The following is a 20,366-nucleotide window of genomic DNA, read 5'->3' as shown; positions in this document are numbered from 1 at the left end:
CAAAACTTGCCTACCATCTACTGTCTGTTTTGAATTGTAATGGGATCCAACGTGGTGTGATTACTTTAGAAGAAGAAAAAAAAGATATAGTTTTCAAGAGTTTTAAGTCGTTGTTTTCATACTTTGAGTCTTCCATTATCAATATTCAATCATAAAACTTCTAAGATCTTGTGCAATCATCACGTTTAACGTACATTTGGTGTAACACCACCAGATTTATTAATTAGCTTTGTGTCGATTACAGCTAGTTAGGTTCTTTTGTTGTTGATCATAGGAGCATGCACTATCATTACTGGTTGCAAGTGGGTTAAAGTTCGATCCATGTGAGACTACGGCTATTTGTGAAATTTAACCTAAAAAAGTCATGTTATTCATATGATTAATCAACATGTTTAGAGAACAAACCGACCGCATAATTTAATTTATCCAGGAATGAACGTGAGAGCATAGCTTATTCTCCTTTGAATATTATACTGGATGATCTGCTTGTAGGTATAGGAATTAGTACTGGTTATAATATTTTGATTCCTTTATATACCAGATGAAGTGTTTTTGCGTGCATACTTTTTAATGCAAGTATTATAGCACATTAATAAGTTCTGAGAATAATCAGAGTGCATATATTTCTATTCTTGCATTACAATAAAACCATGCATATATACATATCCCTTAATCATACAGTACCTATAAGCTTAGTATACATGCATATATTAGGCTTATTAGCACTCATTCGGCTCTACTTATACTCTGGAGCAAGTGTGCAACACAACTATATATATATATATATATATATATATATATATATATATATATATATATATTAGCAATGTGCCTATTATTGTTAGCTGGGTTCTTTTTATTTATTTATTGTTGATTAATTATAATGGGGCACCACGTATATATGTCAGGTTCTTGCAAGTGGGCTAGCTAAAAGAAGATCATGTTACTACGACAAATTAATCCACTATTATAATGAATCACTAAATTCCGCGTTTGATATATTAATTCTTGAGGTTATATTCATACCACTACTTGATAATGTTTTCAATTTCTATATGACGACAATTATAGCATGTTAATCAAATCAAGTGTATATTACCCCTTAAATATGTTTACTAGATGCAAATGTGCTAGTTTTGCATGAGTTTTGAGAACGTACTTACTATTACTCAAGAAAAAGAAAGGGAATGTATGTGCCATGCACGTAGACCATAGACTGAAACAATTACATAATATTCAGATCCTCAAGTACTCATCAATGGATGGGTTTGTGGAGTATTATTATTAAGTAATAGAAAATTAAGAAAGTTTAACAAGAGAAGAATATGTTTGGCAGTATATATTACTATCATATCTTCATAAATTAACCAAGTCTTTATTACTTTTTTTTTTAGGTCTTCTTCCAACTTAGACTTAGAAAATTCTTGGTGCAACAATTGCTCTGATCATAAGGTTCAATGGTTTTAGACAATGCTAGAGACGGGTGCTCCCTGAGCTGAAACCCAACTTCTACTTAATGGGACCTCCTGTCTTTAAGACTCTCTCTCTCTCTCTCTCTCTCTCTCTCTCTCTCTCTCTCTCTCTCTGTCTGTGTCTCTGGCTATATGCATGCATAAGTCACTTTTTTCATTACTCTGTCCCCTAACATTAGTGAAGCTTCCGACCAAACTTTGTCTATACGTTGTCTTCTTTCTGGGATTATCTAATACTGGGACTCGTTACTGTCTCTCTCTGTTGACAAGTAGGAAGCGTTTTCCTCTAGACCCCACTCGACCCATGCAACTCACGTTGCATTAGCTCACAAAAGGGACTTCGAGTGGCCCCCTCAACTCGAATCCGACGTGTCATATTAGTTCAATTAAGAGTGTGTTTGGCTAAAAGAAACATAACAAGGTAATAATCTAGGATACCTGTTGTAAACTAAGTCTAATGTTACCTAGTGGTAAAACATATTAATACAAGCCAATAAAGGCAAACTATCACATATGGGAATGCTAATGGGAATGGGAGCCCCTTCAACTATTAAAAAGCATGTATAAGTTTTTTTTTTAAAATTTAAATCTTACTTTAATTATCCAAATACATTAGATATAATTTATATTAGTTTAATTTTTGTTGTTGTTGTAAAACAGCCCTTTAACGTACTTTCGTGGTCTCATTTGTTGTTGAGACGACCATTTCAGTGTTACCTAAAATAAAAGAGGAGGTAATTAGGAAAGTTTAGTATTATCATTTTTATATAGGTTATAATGTTAATTTATTCTAATATGGAAGTAAATTAATTCAAGTGATTTGCATGGTAAACTAATATAATTTATATTTTTGCATCTTTTATCTATTCTACTTTTACTTTAAAGTTTCACCTAATTTTTTTTAAATATCAAAATTACTCTTATATCAAATTGAGAATCTCTCTCTACATTAAATGCATAGAGATCTCCTAACATTTATAAAGTATAAAAATATATTTTATCTTTCTACTTCTCTCCCTTCTCTAGCATTAAACATTAACATATTTTGAATTTTTTTTTCAACTCATTGTCTTCACCAAATTCCTAAAGTGGTGACAAGCTCAAGTTTTCCAACTTCTCAAACCCTCTCATCTCTTCTCCATTATCTTTGTCTCTTCCTCTCTAATCACAAGAAGTTCAAGCATGCCCCAAGGGGTCTCTTCCCTTATCTTTTGTTGTTAGTAAGAAAACTAGGTTTTCTGTAAACAAAAATTCTTTTCTTATCTTATCTTATCATATTAAAGTAACCTCCGACTAAAATATTAGAACAAAGAGATAAAAACACTTATTGCTATTCAAATATATTGGTTTTTAATTTTATTATCATTATGTAGATCGATGAAAAATTAAAGTCCGCCCTTTCTTAGATTTTGAGGTATAATCCGTGTGGATAACTTACCTCTCTTAAAATATTAGTTATTTGGAAATTGTTGATAGTAATTTACAATAATAGGAGCCAGAATAATTTTTTAACATTTAATTCCTTATATTTAAATAATATTATTCTCTTACTTAGTAATTTATGTGAAAACATTTTATATTTTGTACATAAACTAATTCTAAATCTTTCGACTTGTGATTATTTATGTTCATTTCAATTAGTAACCAGATATGTAATGTTAGTATAAAACTACCTTTTAATAAATTGCTTAATGGTAACATAAATACTAACTTTTTACTGGGTAGGGGAATATTACAATTATAGAAAGGATGCAAATTTTATGGTACATATTTTTAGTACACATTTAACTATGAAATCTATATATATTATTTTTGTAATCCGCATATATATATATATATATATTATATTTATTGATGGGATTTACATTTATTACTATATATATAGTAATAAATGTATTTGTAATTTGATTGTCTCAAGTAAGGATGGTAATCTGGTCGGGTTAGAATAGTACTAATATTAATATGACCCATTTATTAAACGAATAAAAATTTATACTTAAATATGACTACGACTCATTTATTAAATATTAGGTCACATGATTTATAAGTGAGTCATAGGATAACACTTTTATAAATTATATGGGTTATAGATAGATTTATTTGAATTGTAAAGGAATTTATTCGAATTATAAATATTTTTTTCATATTATAAACTAGTTAATCATGTCGTAATGGGCTTTTTATGTTATAAACAAATTAGTTGGGATTATACACATATTTTTTCATGTCATAAATAAGTTAATCATGTCATAGTAGATTAGTCATGACATAAATAAGTTAGTTGGGCTATTATAAATATATTTTTTCATATCATAAATAAGTTAATTGTGTCATAATGAGTTATTCATATCATAAATAAGTTAATTGGGTTATAACCAGGCTATTGTGTTATAAATAGATAAGCGGTCATAGGTGAGTTAATTGAGTAGTTAAGATAATAAACACGAACTAGATAGGTTAAGTCCATTTATTACCCCAACCCTATTGAACCAAATTTAAACTTATTTAAAAGTCTAATTACCGTGTCAAATTATTACCTCGGGTTAACTTTTACCCCTCCTAGTCTCAAAGTACTATGAGATCATCCTCTTTTATATATATATATATATATATATATATATATATATATATAATTTATTTTTCTCCAAGATAATGTTTAAAAAAGAAGAAGAAGAGAGGAAATAGTAATGAAATTGATGGGCCCCAACATCTGGACGGAAGGAGGGGCCCACCAAGACACGAAGTGGTGGGTACGGAGTACCGACCATATGAGAACACGTGAAATTAGTAGGGAGTTACTATTTCAACTCTAACGTTGGTTACGTCCACGAGACATGACGTACGCCCAATTGGCGAGCAAAAGAGAGGAGAACTTTTTGAGGTTTGGATGCATGGGGTTAGTCTACATCCTAAGGAGTTGGACTTTTTTAGCCTCACGGGTGTAATTAAGTGTATTATGCCCCAATTAATTAATTAATTAATTAATTAATTAATTAATTAGATAGTCTATGGGGGCTGACTTTTTATTTTATTAAGGTAGCTGATGTTGATGTAATTATACTGTTTGACATGCACAGGATTATGCATTTAGGATAGTGATAATAAGGGACAGTTATACATTCAATCAATTTTTGCATAACTTTTTTTTATTTGTTTACGACTCTTTTAAAGAAGTAAAAATTTAACGGTGTTCCGGTTCAATCAGTGTTGCTGAAATTTGGTCACATAAACACTCGTACAATATAAGACTCTTCGGCTATTTTAGTACTATTCCATTAGTTATTTGTTAATTTTTTTTTTTCTCATTAAAAATCATCGTGTGATTAATCTTAGGCGAAAGATATCATTACCCTACTTTTAGCGAAAGATAAAAAATATTGGAGGGTAAAAAGATTGCGTTATGTTTTTCAATAACACCACTAAAAAGACAAGAGATATTAGATATTGAAGGGTCATAATGTTGCAATAAAATAAATAAAAATTCTACGTGAAAAAGAGGTAGAGTCCAAAGGGCTAGCAATAATAATACCTTATAATAATAGTAAAAAAATGCTAAATCTAAAGTAGAGTTTAGTTAGCATATATGGATAAATCAAGGGTAAACTTGGCCAGATAAAATTTAGAATGTAATAATAGTAGTAGTAGTATGTTTATTACGTTTAAGGTTTATTGACTTAAATTGGGTTAATTGTTTTGAGTCATTATGTGTAAAAGGTTATTCTATATTGACTCAACTTGGGAAAACATGAGAGATAATTTTAGAAGGTTGATAAACATCATGAAATTCAGTAATATACTCCGTAGTTACATTAAAATTCGGTAATTATATATTATATAGTTGCATTACAATTCGATAATATATTTTAATATATTATTGGAGAGGGCCAAATAGGTTATTTACATGTTGGAACAATTTGATAAGATATTCTAAAATTTTATTCATAAAGTTATTCGCATAATTGCCATTTATTCTGTTTTCTTATTCTAGTTTCTTCCAAAATTTGGCATACAAGTTTCAGCATGAAGGGGATTTTTTATCTTGATAACCTCTCCTTATCTCACGGTCCAAAGGCAAAAAACATAATATCTACAGAGCTAAGAGTACTCAACTCTTTTGCAATGACAAAATTACAGATGCATGCATTTGTTCGATTGGACGAGTCTATGTTCTATAAGGATAATTTTCTTTGGGTTTCTATAACTCCAAAGTAAGTATGGTCATTACACCTTTCTTACGTTTTACTTTGACTCAGCTGCAATTCTACAAAGATGACATAATTAATTTAAATGACCATACTTCTGTTCATTTAATAAGTATTCAGACAAAAAGAGTAGGGCGATTTAGTAATACAACATACAAATTTAGGAGGGTAACGGGATATTTGTTGAAACTAGTAACAATTAATTTAAAGTCACAACCAGCGTTAACTTTGGAGGAAAAACTTAGCAGTTGCAATATGGGGATGTAAGCTAGCAGCAAGCTGACTTCTACTCAGGCTTATCCCAAAATTAATTTCAAGCCAAATTTTTGTTCAGGTTTGGCTCAGCTCTACTCGAGTTTAACTTGAGCTGTGAGCAATCCCACTTGCAAGCAATTAGATCAGCAGTCTCGAGTTGTAAATGATTCTCCCACCATGAAATACCCACCACCGAACACATTTGCTCTTCACGTGGATAGAATTCACCCGCGTAGTATTTACCTGATTCGTTGGTCAAAAATTTCTACATTGTATCCAAAATAATAAGCCAAAATTAACCAACAAGCACGTCGTAACAACTATCTAAAATACATGTCTATAACATATCTAGTAGAAGATAAATACCCACACATGGGTAACATATTTATTATAGAAAAATTAAATAACAATCTAACTAATATCATCTACTTCTCCACAACTTTGATTGCATCTATTAATTTGAAAAATATTTCATCAAAATGGTGGTAAACATAAAAACTAGCAAATATACGTCTTTACAATATAAAAATAGTATAATACAAAATGCAATAATATAAATCATGCTTAAATGACAACGTATTATTAAACTCATAAATTTATAACGAGGGATTCGTTAATAAAACAAGATCATAACTCATATGAACATACTCTCCCAGAGTCTCAAGTTCATGACAATTAACAATATCGCACGCTCTCCCAAATCATAACAAATTATAACATCATAAGCTCTCCTAGAGTCTCAATCAATGAGGAGGGATAAATATCTAGTACTAATGTTGCTTATACATATTTGATGACGCTGCATATGAAGGCTAGACTAAGGACCTCGATCGTTAGTCCATCATCACACTCGACATCGCACCTTGTGTTAGAAAACCACGAGCCCCCGGCTTGGAAAGGTGCTATAACCCTATGCCATCAGATACCGCTAGAGCTATAAATCATACCTCACAATCAGTAATTTTAAGATCAATAAGTGTTCGACTTTCATACTTGATAGTAAACACGCCTGCTCAAATCCAACGCACAGTTTACCTAATTGTCCTCATAGGATTAATGATCTCAAGCGTGAACCAAATATATTTATAAGTAATATAGATGCACTCCGCCCCTAACCCTGGTTGATTGAGTATAAGGGTACTGCCAAGATGAGATCTAATTACTTAGTGATATGTGTACGTGATGCAATATTTAATACACATGGCATGATCATCATAGCTAAAGTGCATACAATGTGCAAAACATATATTTAGTCTTTATGAAATAATAATGCATAAATGTTGATAAATAACACATGAACATAGATGTATAATATTACAATAAGATGAAAACGTTGGCATCATCACATCATATTTACACTATCATTAAATTATAGAGGAGTCACTTGCCTAATCGCTCTTAGTTATTTGCTTCCTTCTACGTTATAGATGTCCTGCCTGTACAGTAATGGATCTAATAATATGATGAATATAATCACATTATAAGCAAAAGAATCTAATCATAGAACTATATAATTAAACATAATACAGCACTTTCATCAAGGGCTTAGGTATTATATTATTGGTCTAGTCAAAGTAACTATTAAGAATACTAAACCCAATAGTTATTATAAATAATTAATTTAAATAAAATATTATTCACGATTACTACAGTTCATGTCCTCTAATATTCTAAACAATGAATTGTTATTTTCTGATAATTACATTTATATGACCTCAATTTAATAAAGTCAATCTAAACAAATAACTTAAAAAAACTTAACCAATTATTTGGGCTAGCCCATAGCCCAAAGAAGGGAGGGGTTTTGGGAAGCCCACAGCCCACACTCATCATGCTCTCGGGTTGGGCGATCTTGCGAGTCCAACTTCATAAGGCAAGATTTCTACCAGTGTTTATGCCTACTCTAATCACATTAGGAAACAACAAACTAGGATCAAAAGCACCTATGAAGTCCGACAAAGACGCAATTTTATCAATTGAGCATTAACAACAAGACCTACGAAATGGATGAACTCAATTCGTGGAGTACGGAGGACAGAAAAAACAATCTGAAGTTAACGAATTTATGTAAACAGTCATCAAGGAAAAAAGACGAAGCTAAAATAGAAGACAGGCTTACTGCTGTATTGGTTGTCTTCAAGAGGCTACCGCGCCCAACCCAAAGAGAGATAGGAGATTAGCAGGAAATATCCAGATTAGAAAGATTAAAGATCAAATATATCGAGGCGTCAAGAAACGCGACGGAGATCTAGTAGAGAAAAGAAAGGAGAGAAGAGAAGGGTCTCGGTTTCATTTCGGGATTCGCTTGACCATTTTTGGAAGCGGTGACTGGCAGGTGAAGAGGGAGAGTCATCGGAGAGAGATGGAGGCGGCGACCGGCGGGTGAAGAGGGAGAGTCGTCGAAGCGAGACGGAGGCGGCGTCGGGCGGGTGACGACTGGAGAGTGAGAGTTGTCGGAGAGAGGGAGAATGAAGGAGCTGGGTTATGGGTAGGGCAAAGTTAAATTACTAACGGGTCGGGTCGGGCCGGGTAGACGAGTTTCGGGGTTGGATTACTACTAGTTATGTATAGTATGCGGATAATCACAAGATTCTCTATCCGTACTCGGATAATATTTTAACACCCCCCTCCCCCCACCGCACACGCTCACGTTTACTTAGTAATAATTTTTTTTCTTATTCTAAAATATAAATACTATTTAATTTAAAATTATATTTTATATCACACATCAATCTAATTACTAATTAACCTTTAATATCTATCCCATTAATCTCTTTTATATTAAATTAAATGGCCTTCATGGTAATTTAAAAAAAAAAATAAAGTCAATCTTTTTCTTCACTTATAATTAAATGTAATTATTATACTTTTATTCTAGAATTCAAGTAAATATAAAATATTATATTCTTAAAATTAATTATATTTTAAAAATAAATAATAACTTTTCTAAAATTGAACTCATTCATCGAGTAAACAACTCCTTATTTGGGATCTTCAACATTAATATTTGGTTGACTATAGCTTAGAGGGTGTTCTTCGTCGTCCAGTCGTCCTCTCATGATTTCTCTTGTACGTCACCCCCTCTTCTTCTACATTCCCAAAATCTCACCTCGATCTCGGGCAATGGCGACCAAATCTACTTACAACTCCCCCTCGAGGTGTCGAAAGCTACCAATTCTGCTCTTCGATGTCATGGACACGATCGTCCGCGACCCCTTCTACCACGCCATTCCCGCCTTCTTCCAGTTCGGTTCTTTGCCCTTCTTTCTTTCCCTTGTTTTAGAACCGCTTGATCAATTGATTTGTCTGTTAAATTCCATTTCTTGCAAAATTGGTCATGGGTTCTGCTAGGATCGGTGTAATTTGCTTGTCTCTTGTGGGTTTTTTTTTTTTGGTTTTCGATCTGTTAGATGTTTGTTTAATTGCCTTAATGAAATTATGTACTTTAGAAAGCCAATTTGTTGTTTTGGTTAGAAGAAAACAGTAAGCTTGATTGATATAAGTAGTGCCAATAAGTTTGTTCATTGTTTGGAAATCCATATTTAGCAACACGTTTGCGGAATGACAATTCCATAATTTTAGCGATATAGAATTTCCATATTTAGCAATGTAGAATTTGGCAGTATAGAAATTCACGCCTATTTAGCAATATACAATATATTGTATACCTTTATGAAATATCCGAAATCCAAATATTGATGGATATTTAACAATGAATTTGGAAAATAGAAAATTTTCTTTTTACTAGGAGTAATTAGCAACTCTTCATTTATGTATACCCTACAGACTGATAATTAGCGACCACATATATTGATGGATATTTCCAAATTTATGCTATCAGTCTCAAATAAGTGAGTAGGTCTTCTCAAGAACACAAAAAGGCAATATGATATAATGATATATGCAAATAGACACTTAGGCAATTTAGCTGCTTGCAGCTTTGCAGGAGAGTCCAAGGCCCCTTGACCATCCTTAACATGCTAGTGCATCTATATTTCCTGTTGAGGTATGGCCTGCTCTTATAGGTCTTTGTCACACTTGTTGTTTTAAGACTAGTTTTATAATATGTTCATAGTTGTATTGTTTGTGTTCTTTCTGTACTTTGAGTAAAATCATGTAAATGTACCTTTTTGTGAAAAACTTTTGTTGGATCATGTTACCCTTATTGATCTAACTAGTTTTAATAGCATCAGTTGTATTATGATATGTGCAGATCTAGTAATGCTTATAGGAGAGAGTGGTTAGGTGTTTTAGGTTCTATAAAATTATCCACATCTCTTAGTTTATATATATGTATGTCTGTATATCTATTTGCATGGATCAAGGAAGTATCTGTTTACTGTTGGCATGGCCAGCACAAGTCCATAAGCCAAACCTTTCATGCTTTGATAGATGATGCAAATCTAGTATGAATGCAATGTTTTGAAGAACAATCGATCCAAACAAGTAACTAAAGTAAAATATAGTAAGCAATAACTGATAAGAAGTTAATTGATTAAAAATGATCACTACTAGATGGAAGAAGAGAAAACTACTTAGGTAAAGTGGTAGCTTCCTCAAGTCTCAAATAGGTACGTTGATAGTAGAAAAGCCTAAAATATGGTGTAAGAAAAGAATTTAGAGTTTATGTTTACCAATAAATGGAATAGTAGTACTTTTACTTTGAAACCAAGTCCTCCTCTTTACGTCCGGGCACTCAAAGATTCTCTTTCACTACTGGAATCTTCTGGACAACAGCAATAATCAACGAAAAAAGTAGAGATTGAAGAAGGAGAGAGGTTTAGAGAGGAAGTAGAAGAGATTAGAGAAAAATCTTAAGACAGAGTAGGAGAAAGGGAGAGAAAGAAAGAGAGAGAGAGAGAGACAGGGGAGAAAGTGAGAGATCTCAAAATAATCTTGTTCCAACTTGTCTTTGTTTCTCATGCAATAACCCTTAAATAGGTTAACAACTTTAATTTTAGCTGATTCTAATAGAAACTTATTTCCTAATAGGACTCTAATTGATCATCTTACCTAAATTGATTGATCCAATTTATTACCTAAATCAATGTGGACATCCCCCACATATAAGCTTACCATAATTATCAGTTGAGATTCTAATAGGATTTCATTTCCTAATAGGATCCTAATTGATTAAACTTTACCTAAATTGACTAACCCAATTTAGGTAATAACTCAATACGGATATCCCTCGCATATAGGCTACCATATCTGTCAATTGACTAATTCAATTGATTATTTGAATTAAAAATCAGCAATTAGACCGAAATTGGACTCAAGTAATTCTATTTTGGTCAAATTGAAGATGATGCCCACATCAATAGATGACACCTCTGTGCAGCACATGTTGGATTAAATATTATCAATAATCCTCAAAATTCATCCACTGATAGTATTACTAGTTGTAATGTCTCATCCTCTCTGTCATTATACATTTAACTAGATTTTAATTTTAATTATTGAACTATTATCAATTAATGAATGTATTCAATCTTATTGTGTTGAATCATTTTTCTACTTGACTGTTGCTACATCACTAATAAAATTGGTCATTTATAAAAATATTTGAAGGATAAAAAATTATAATGTAGGCTTTAATACATATATTCAAACTAAAAACATCTCAAAATACTTTAAAAATATATTAGATGTACGTCAAAGGTGTGTTAGTGGTACGCAGAGGTGTGCCTTGTCGACCGAGGATTGACACAATAATCCTTGAGGAGGTCCTGAGTTCAATTCCCATTAGGCTTATCTATTGTTTAAAATATAAAACCTCAATCTATTTTAAGTCACCTCTACTTCTTGGACTCATCAAAATGTCTCAAACTTAGAAAGTGCAAGAGAGTGTTAAAATAGAAAAAAATAATTTGACAACTTAAGTTTTTAGAATAGTTAGTAAATTAAAGATTTTGGAGTAACGACTTGACTTGGGCTTTTGTTAATATGGTAGGTTAATTTAGAGCAGAAATTAAGGATATAATTATTTGATTATATTGGAAAGCTGCACAATTTAAGAGGATTAAGTGTGAGAACATACTAACAGCATTATTAGCACTGAAGAAATTAGTTGACCTTGTCTATGAAATGTTGAAAACGTCTTCTAATAGAAGAAACTGAAGAGAATGTGGTGGCTATTATTGGAAAATAGGTTAAGTTTTATGATAAGATTGTTTTTGATGATAGTTATTTGTCATCATGAACCTTATGACTTTAGGCCCGAACCACTAGTACAGTGGTTGAGGTCCTGCCAGATGACTAAGAGGTTGTTAATTGAAACTGAATAGAGCGTATTTGGGAGGATTATTATATTAATGCAAGGTTTGCAAGTATTTAACACATATATGATGTGATTTTGGCCCATCTTGGCCCATGTCTAGGGGAAGGGTTGGTCCCTGTTGTCCCTAAAACAAAATCAAAGGCATGACTAGATGACTGAGCCCTTGTCTAGCGCATGACAGCCTATGGGCTCTTTAATGCTTAAAAGAAAAGCTAAGCAAAAAAAAGAAAATAAAAGACAAAAATAGGAGCCATATGATCATCATACATTGTTTGGACAAGGTCAATAAATCTAAGTATGGTGGTGTTAGTGGTCTCAAAGAAGTCTTTTATTGAATACCACCTATTTTCTACTAGAACAAACCATCTTTTAAGAGGCATAGTTAGAGATGCTTGTTTCTTGTTTTAGTCATGTATGAACACATTACTGCTTGTATCTGCCTCTATTCATAAATAGGTTTGTTTGAAAAAGAGCTCTATATGAATTATAGTTGCAAGGGTCAGATTTAAGTGAATCCTTCACTAGAACATACTTCTCATGACGGGAAGCTTCTTCTATCATGTTATGCTTATTCAAATTGAAGTTGTAATTATAATTTAATGTGAGCAACTTAAAGTTGGTGCTTTTCTCAACTGAATCAGCAGCATATCTTTATTTGTGTGAACAAATAAAGCTTGGACGTTCTGAATAAACACTTTTGTTTGTTTTCATTATTTTTTTGGTAATTATTTTATTAACTTCTTACCTGTATCAAATTGCATTCCATTTGCAGAGTTTCCATGAAGGAACTTCTAGAAAGCAAACACCCTACTGCATGGATTGAATTTGAGAAAGGGCTGATCAATGAGGTATGTTTTCTTTGACAATCATTTCTATTTCAGGCTGCTAATCTTTGTTGATATAATATCATTTTGCTATTTCATTTTTCACATGACAGCCATCTTTTAGATAATTAAGGAGTACTACCAAAATGCTTGATTTTTAGACCTTATTTGCTTACTCCACTGTAACTAAAGTTCTGCAAATGTGCTTCAATAGTTTCAATTGTTTTATGAAGATTCAATCAAAATGGATGGGTTTCTTCAGTAAAACTTGGCTGACTCAATTCACTTTGTTAGGTGGGTCAGCATTCCCCTTTCCTCCTCTTCTTTTATTTGTTTTACTTTTCTTTACTAGCTTGATTTATAATTGTTATTTGCTATATATTTGTCGACAACAAGCGACGGGAGCTGAGAGTGCAATCTTGTGCTAGAGGGAAAGGAGTATCTAATCCTTGGCAAGACTTCCAATGACCATAGAAGGTGATTGGAAAAGGATAGCTTCATGCAAAGCGATAATGTAATGTTGTCAGGCTAACCCACATTCCTAAGAGATGAGATATGGCCATGAGTGCCCACATTCTAGAGGGCAATCTATATCCTTCAAAATATGATCATCACCAAATTGCTTGGATCAAGATCAGTGCAATAGTAACCTTAAAGCAATGTTTCGAAACTCAGTATTGGGATGAGGATCGGTCGTTAGAAAAAACAATACGTGTCGGCTGTATCGATTGTATCGGCCGCCCGTATCGGATTGGACTATTTTTAATTGCGTAAAATTTTAAAGAATAGTTAAAATACAAAAAAATTTCTAAAAATTTATAAAAAAATAATAGAAAAAATAGTCATATATGATACCTAAAAGCTAAAGAAAAATTCACTCAAATATATAATAAATTTTGACTTATATTAGACAAATTTTTAAACTCGTAAATTACTACTGCAGAACAATATGAAGAGAGAGGTTTCTCTAAACTGTTGTTCTATGGAAGTAAGAAAAGAGGAAAAAAATAAGAAAAAGAAAACTCATTCAAGTTCACCAAAGTGTGGATTAGCTAGAGAGGCTCATCGAATGATTAGCCGCTGAATGAGCTTGATGAAGTGTGACAGCAAAATGAGTGTGTGTGAGAGATAGAAGGTAAAAACTAAAAATGTAAAAAGAAGGCAGTTAATGACATCAATTATTAATGTCTCCTAGATTAGATACATTTTAAATTCGATCTGAATCTTAAAATTTATTTTAAGCTGATATTATTGTTTTTCAGCCGATACAACCGAGACGAATCAATCGAGACGGCCTATCCCAGACCGAAAGTAGTCACCAGATTGATTTCGGGTCTGGATCAGGATCAGTTATCCGGATCAGCCAATTTTGGGATCCATGCCTTGAAGAGTCATGAATATCATACTTGCGAGTAGAGGCATTAATTCGGCTTGTCTTACAAGCCACTCAAGCTTGGTTCAAGTTCTAAACAATTCAAGCAGTCGAGCTCAAAAATTTGAGCTCGTTTATTCAGCCGTGTTGAGCTCAGCTCAGTTTAGCTCAATATGTATGTAACTAGACATATATATAAAATATATTAATTCCATATCTTATACATTCCTTTCCCTGCACAATTGGCTAGGTCTCCTCTTTTAGTATTAGCATGACTAGGGTTCAATTCCCAAGCATTGCACTTCTTTTTATTTTATGTTTTTACGCATATTTACTCCTGCATCAGAAGTTTGGTTTATTGAAGACTGTTATACTGTCATGAATCAAATCTAGATTGATTTGGATGTAAGAAAATTATAAATATTTAGGTGGTGGTAACCTCGTGGGTCAGAATCAGAAAAAAAAAAACTTGGGGTTGAGAGAGGAGGGTGCATCGAGCTCAACACTCTTGTACATTCCTTGGCAAGGGGCAGGGCCTTGTGAGCGAGGACAGATGCTCAATCCCACTCCCATAAGGTGCAAAGAACAGCACCCCTTCCATATGAGCTTGAGGTTATAGACAGCAACTAAAAAGAAAATTCTCCTTGCACCTCCTCTAAGGTTTCAGATTCTCTCTATCCAGTTGGTGAGGAGGGCTTCCATGAATGCACTCCTAATTAGCTCCCCTACTAGCAGCCAAACTTCTTTTGGCAAAATTACATTCAAAGAAAAGGTGTTGTTGTGACTCTTGTTCCAGTCCACAAATTGGGCAACTAAATTCATTGATTGAAAGGATTTTTGTGCAGAAACAACCTGGTTGGGAATGTCCAACAAAAGAGCTTACGTAGGAACATTCACACCTTTGGTGCCACAAGAATTTTACAAAGATTTCACCCACATCAAGAGGGAGGCTGACTCCCTTTAAGGAAGGAGTAAAAAGCCCTAACCTTGGGCGCTACGATTGGAGTGGGCCCATAGTACCAAGCATCACTCGACCACCTAGGCTCAGTAGGGGTGCGGAAGACTTGGGCCACAAGGTCCGTCCCAAAAAGGCAATCCATTTTTTCTCGATACCACAAACCTTAAGAGATCATGCCATCCACCAATAAAGAGTGTGGAGGTCTCCAGCATTTATCAGAGTAGGCTGCCAACATAGAAGAGTACTAGATAGCCAGGGGTCTCCAAGCAAGCTGATTCAAGTTCCTGTTGGCATTAAGGTTTTAAAAGACCGTAGGCAGTAGATGGGCGAGCAAAAGTTCATAAAGTGCCTAGGCATAGGTGGGTGCTTAGGCTGTCACCTGAATCCAATAATAGTTAGATAAAAAGTTAATGCATAAATCTAAAAATATTTTAATGTTTTTTGTTTACAAACCATATAAAGATCCACTAATTTATCAATGTCTACAATAATTTTGAATTTCAAAGTCAACCTACATACTAAACATGGTTCAAGATACTAAGGCTGTCATCTAGGCAGGATCTAAGCGAAGTTTAGTTATTTTCTATCTAAACCTCTAAGGCGAGAGCTAGGCATTAAAGCGAAAGTTTCTTTAAAACAATGATTGCCACTTTACAACGCAAACATCTCTCAGCACCTAAGAGGCCCTTCAGATGGCCTGTCATGCCCGAAAGGCATTAGCTTTACCTTTGAAGGCCCACAGATCAACAAAGGCATATTTGGCTCTCATAATATGCACCCACACCAAAAAGATAAAAGATGTCAACCATTAAGTAGTTTAAAAATATTTAAAATGAATATGAATTCTTAACAAGGGTAATATGGAGAAGTGGATTTGTAGGTTTTCATATGCACTTTGTGGCCGCTTAAACTTCACACTACAAGGTGTCAAAGGATTGCCTTATGCATTTGTGAGGGCAGACTGTAGCAGGTGGTGCCATGTAGCGGGGGACTTGAGAAAGATGACAGAAAATTTACCCCTCCCTCCTCTAATCTAACCTATAACATAGATTATATGTTCTTTGTTACACCACCTTTTGGGCAAAATATATTGTTCTTCACAAACTCCTATGGAAATACAATCTATCTCTATTTAATTTACTGTACCTTCTCAATTTCCCCCTTTTCTTGAAAATTCTTGATAATTTCATGTTTTCTCAAATGACTTGTGTGTGCATTTATTGTCTGTGGAATTGTCTCCCATTTATGATGGAACATGAAAAATATGTCAGTTCTTTTCGGTGTTTGTTCTAAAGTTCCCTAAACAAGCTGCTTCAACTTCAGGATGAGCTTGCTAAAATCTTCTTCAAAGATGGGAGATCTTTTGATTTGGAAGGTAAGAATCTGCAAGTTGTCAGTATCAATTTAACTTTAATTTTATTATAAAGCATGGAATCAAAGAGTCGTATATGATTTCTCTTTATAATACTTATTCTCCTGAATCTGTACTCTTTTATAACCTAAAGTATGATATATAGGTGACTCCTCATTTGAGAATGGTGCTCTTGTGGTGTATTATCTTTTCAAAATATTACAATATTTTTACCAAGAGGCAGTGCAAATTTTTTGTACAAAAATAATATTTATATAACTGATGTAAGATTTGTTGTTTGTAACTGACTATAGTTCTGTTCCAGAAAAGGCTGAAAATTCTATCTCCATGTGCCATTGGTTTCTCTGATTTACTTTGTTGTTTTTTTTCTGTCAAGCATGTAATTTGCATAGATTTCATTATTTTCTCTGCTTGAAATTAAATTACTATCATTGACAAGGCAAATTGAGGTAAAACTGAATGATGATTTTATTTCAAAGGTATGCGACACTCACATAGCAGTACTTGCACATTACTTCTTGCATAAAGTATTATGTAATTGCTATATTTGCCTAATTTTAACTACTTGTAAGTTGAAACCATTATTTAGGTTTATCTGATACTTCTTCCTTTTGCATTGCCAACTTAATTTGGTCAGTTTTTCATTTTGTTATAGGTCTCAAAGAATGCATGGTAAGAGCATATTCCTATGTTGAAGGTGTTGAAGAATTGCTCTGCAGTTTGAAACTAAATAATTATGAGATGCATGCTTTCACAAATTATCCAGTTTGGTCAGTTTCAGTTTCTCTGCTCAACAAATATTTTCAAGATTACTTTTGCTAATTCCTGATATTTGTTATGTAGGTATATGATGATTGAAGAGAAGTTAAAACTGTCAAAGTATTTGTCTTGGACATTCTGTTCATGTATAAGTGGTAGTATTTCTTATATCTACTTTTGTTCCCTGAAATTTTAGAGCTTCAAACTTTTGAGGCTTCTCATTCTGCATATCTTTAATTAGTTTTGACTTAGCTGTCACAAATTGCTAATATGGACTAATATAGATCACAATAAAATTATTTCAAATATTTAACTCATTTTTTTATCATAATAACTATTAATATTTCAATTCTGTGCATGATATATGTTAATTTTAATATGTACCAGTAATGAAGAAGTCAAGAATATTATCTTTTTCTTTGCATGACTGGATGAAACTAATGATGATCGTGTTGATTGGCACGGGTGTGCCGGCCAACACTTGCTGTGCCGGAGCAATATCGGCATATAGCACGGGGAGTGCTGCACGGCACCCCTCATCTTATCTCCTAGCAACGATCGGTGGCTGCGAAGAGCTCCCAGAGGGGATTAATGGTGAAGGGTGGCTGGAGGAGGTGTTTCTAGCCAGCTGAGGGGTGGAGGAGATGATGGCAAAGGGGATCGATCGAGAAGGAGGTAATGGCTTCAAGCAAGAGGAGGAAGACAATTTGACTAAGCGGATCATTTCCTAAGTTAGATCTGTCCTAAGCGGATCTAATTCAAAGTAGCGGATGATCCACTAGTTAGATCTGCTTTGCGGATCCTAACTTAGATCCGCTTGGATCATTATAAACTACGATCAGCGACTAATAAATTAATCTTCTCCGCCACGGCTAGGCACTACATTGCGACGACGGTGAAGGCTTCCAATGGAGGTGGAGGCTTTCGACAAAGGTAAGCTCCACTCTCTCTCTCTCTCTCTCTCTCTCTCTCTCTCTCTCTCTCTCTCTCTCTATCTCCTTTTCTCTCCCTCTCCCAAATCTCTCTCTGCTTTCTTTCTCTTTTTTTTTGTTGTAATTTTTACATCGGAACAATGCGTCAGCACAATGCATTGGCATGACACGTGTCGTGCCAATCAGCTGCCGGCGCCCTAACATATGCCGCCAGCACTGCCAATCTGTTTAAGAATTTATTTTATTTGCCTATCTAGTTTGTGGGTCACATTAGGAGGCCGATGGTAGTAATAATATATACTACAAGAATTATATCGTAACACATATGACAACGATCAAGCTTTTATGTTCCAACTATCTTTTGTTGGCTATATGAATAATGTATTGAATCTATTGATTAGGTAGTCGGACAAGAATAATATGCATAAAAGCTAACACTAAAGCATTATGAAATACCTTCTGCACATTAGGTTTAATGGAACTATGTAGTAACATTATCAGGAAAATAATTAGATGTGTAGCTACATAAACATTCTTGTTGGTAGCAGCTAGCTTTAGGGATGACTGAGGCATGTGGGTGTAAAACTTGAGGCATTAGTTTCTTATACTCTTACTGGTTGGTTCAGTATCTTTGTGATCCATATTGAATCAAAATATCTGAAGCAACTCATATATCCTTGACTCTGACCTGGTTTATATGTTTCTAACTGAAATTGAATTGGATGATTCTGCATTCATGACAGCTCAGAAACTGATTCTGTATTCATGACAGCTCAGAAACTGATTCTGTGTCCTTATATCTGTAGCAACCCTATATAGCAATGATGCTTTACCAGTACTGGACTATTCATATTGGTCCCAGGCAGTGCCTAGGTAGGCTCTATCCAAGCAGGTGTCTGTCTAGGCGCTCAGGCAGCCATTTTTTGAAACCATTGAAAATGATTCTTCCACCTTAATTGTGCACACTAGAAATTCTGATATATCTGGTTTAGCATTTTTCTGCTCCCACTATCAAGCATATCTTTGTTCTTGTGTTCAGGAAAACGGAAGCCTGATCTTGATTTTTATACGGAAGTATCGGAGCATCTTGGAGTTGAACCAGCATGCTGTATCTTCATAGATGACAGGTTTCTTCTGCGTCCGTTTCTACTATTCTCCTATCTTTATCGTATTTCCACTTTATGATAAATTCTGGTGCATCTTAGCGAAGAGCAACAAAGGCAGCAGTAGTCTGTCATTTATTTTTAATATCCCCTTGTTAAATGTTAACTATATACTACTCATATTTTCTCTACCTTTTCTAAAGGTAGATAGAGAACTGTCATTAAAATTCCACTTTTGTTGGTTTAACAATTATTATAATGTCATCCATGAAAATTTATCGCTTTTTAGGAATAAATCTGAAAACTTTATAGGAGAAATAGGTGGAATGTTGAAATGCTAGAAAAAATCACATACTAATGGAGAAGGTGGTTTTGAAATTCCTTTATTTTCAGAAAATTGTTGTTTTGTTCCCAAAAATTGTTTTTTTTTCTTTCTTCTGTTGCTCACCGTTTCCGATATCATCTGATCTCAGGATGGTTAATGTTGAGGCAGCTACGCGGGCAGGTATGGTGGGTTTACAATTCAAAAATGCAGAATCCCTTAAACAAGATTTATCTTCATTGGGAGTCGAATTGGTATCCATCGAAGATTCATAGGGCAGTGAAAGTGAGGTACATTTTATCATTCCTCAGAATTGCAAGAAAGGGGATACTGTTTCATCCTTCTTGCAATCAATCTTTCTATTCAGATGCATATGTTGTGCAAATATATTAATTTCATGTTGAGTTCCATATCATCTCAATCGTCTAAGATTCCAGTATGTCAAACTTTGATCTGATATGCATGGGCTCCCCAATAATAAACTTAATATTAGTAACACAAGCATGATGCTGTGC

At 33.8% G+C, this 20,366-nt stretch overlaps 1 protein-coding gene and 1 long non-coding RNA gene across 3 annotated transcripts; one reads left to right on the top strand and one right to left on the bottom strand.

The window, feature by feature from the left end:
* Positions 1 to 5,750: 5,750 nt before the first annotated feature.
* On the bottom strand, positions 5,751 to 8,396 carry LOC140797886 (uncharacterized). The gene is made up of 2 exons (XR_012110738.1): positions 8,049 to 8,396; positions 5,751 to 6,194 (listed from the first exon to the last, which is right to left on the bottom strand). It is a non-coding gene; the product is annotated as an uncharacterized lncRNA (long non-coding RNA).
* A 520-nt stretch (positions 8,397 to 8,916) lies between these two features.
* Positions 8,917 to 20,290, top strand: LOC140797713 (flavin mononucleotide hydrolase 1, chloroplatic). Of its 2 annotated transcripts, none has more exons than XM_073151346.1 (7): positions 8,917 to 9,174; positions 12,982 to 13,057; positions 16,687 to 16,738; positions 17,391 to 17,505; positions 17,579 to 17,649; positions 19,466 to 19,553; positions 20,003 to 20,290. In XM_073151346.1, the coding sequence occupies exons 1-7, from the start codon at positions 8,987 to 8,989 to the stop codon at positions 20,124 to 20,126; spliced, it is 714 nt and encodes a 237-aa protein (XP_073007447.1). In that variant the 5' UTR covers positions 8,917 to 8,986; the 3' UTR covers positions 20,127 to 20,290. The 2 variants fall into 2 exon arrangements, with proteins under 2 accessions (XP_073007447.1, XP_073007446.1); XM_073151345.1 differs by having other exon boundaries at positions 17,373 to 17,505.
* The last annotated feature ends 76 nt before the right edge of the window (positions 20,291 to 20,366 follow it).

This window comes from Typha latifolia, chromosome 11 (assembly GCF_019914945.1).
Source record: "Typha latifolia isolate L0001 chromosome 11, TyphaL0001v2, whole genome shotgun sequence".
Classification (NCBI taxonomy): domain Eukaryota; kingdom Viridiplantae; phylum Streptophyta; class Magnoliopsida; order Poales; family Typhaceae; genus Typha; species Typha latifolia.
Note: the sequence above shows the minus strand (reverse complement) of the source record. Positions and strands in the feature narration are given on the sequence as shown.

Excerpts from the sequence above, each read along its gene's own strand:
- LOC140797713 (XM_073151345.1), top strand. The coding sequence starts at position 8,987 with ATGATTTCTCTTGTACGTCACCCCCTCTTCTTCTACATTCCCAAAATC. Across the intron at positions 9,175-12,981 it reads GCCATTCCCGCCTTCTTCCA|AGTTTCCATGAAGGAACTTC; the intron begins GTTCGGTTCTTT and ends TTCCATTTGCAG. Across the intron at positions 16,739-17,372 it reads GAGATCTTTTGATTTGGAAG|TTTTTCATTTTGTTATAGGT; the intron begins GTAAGAATCTGC and ends TAATTTGGTCAG.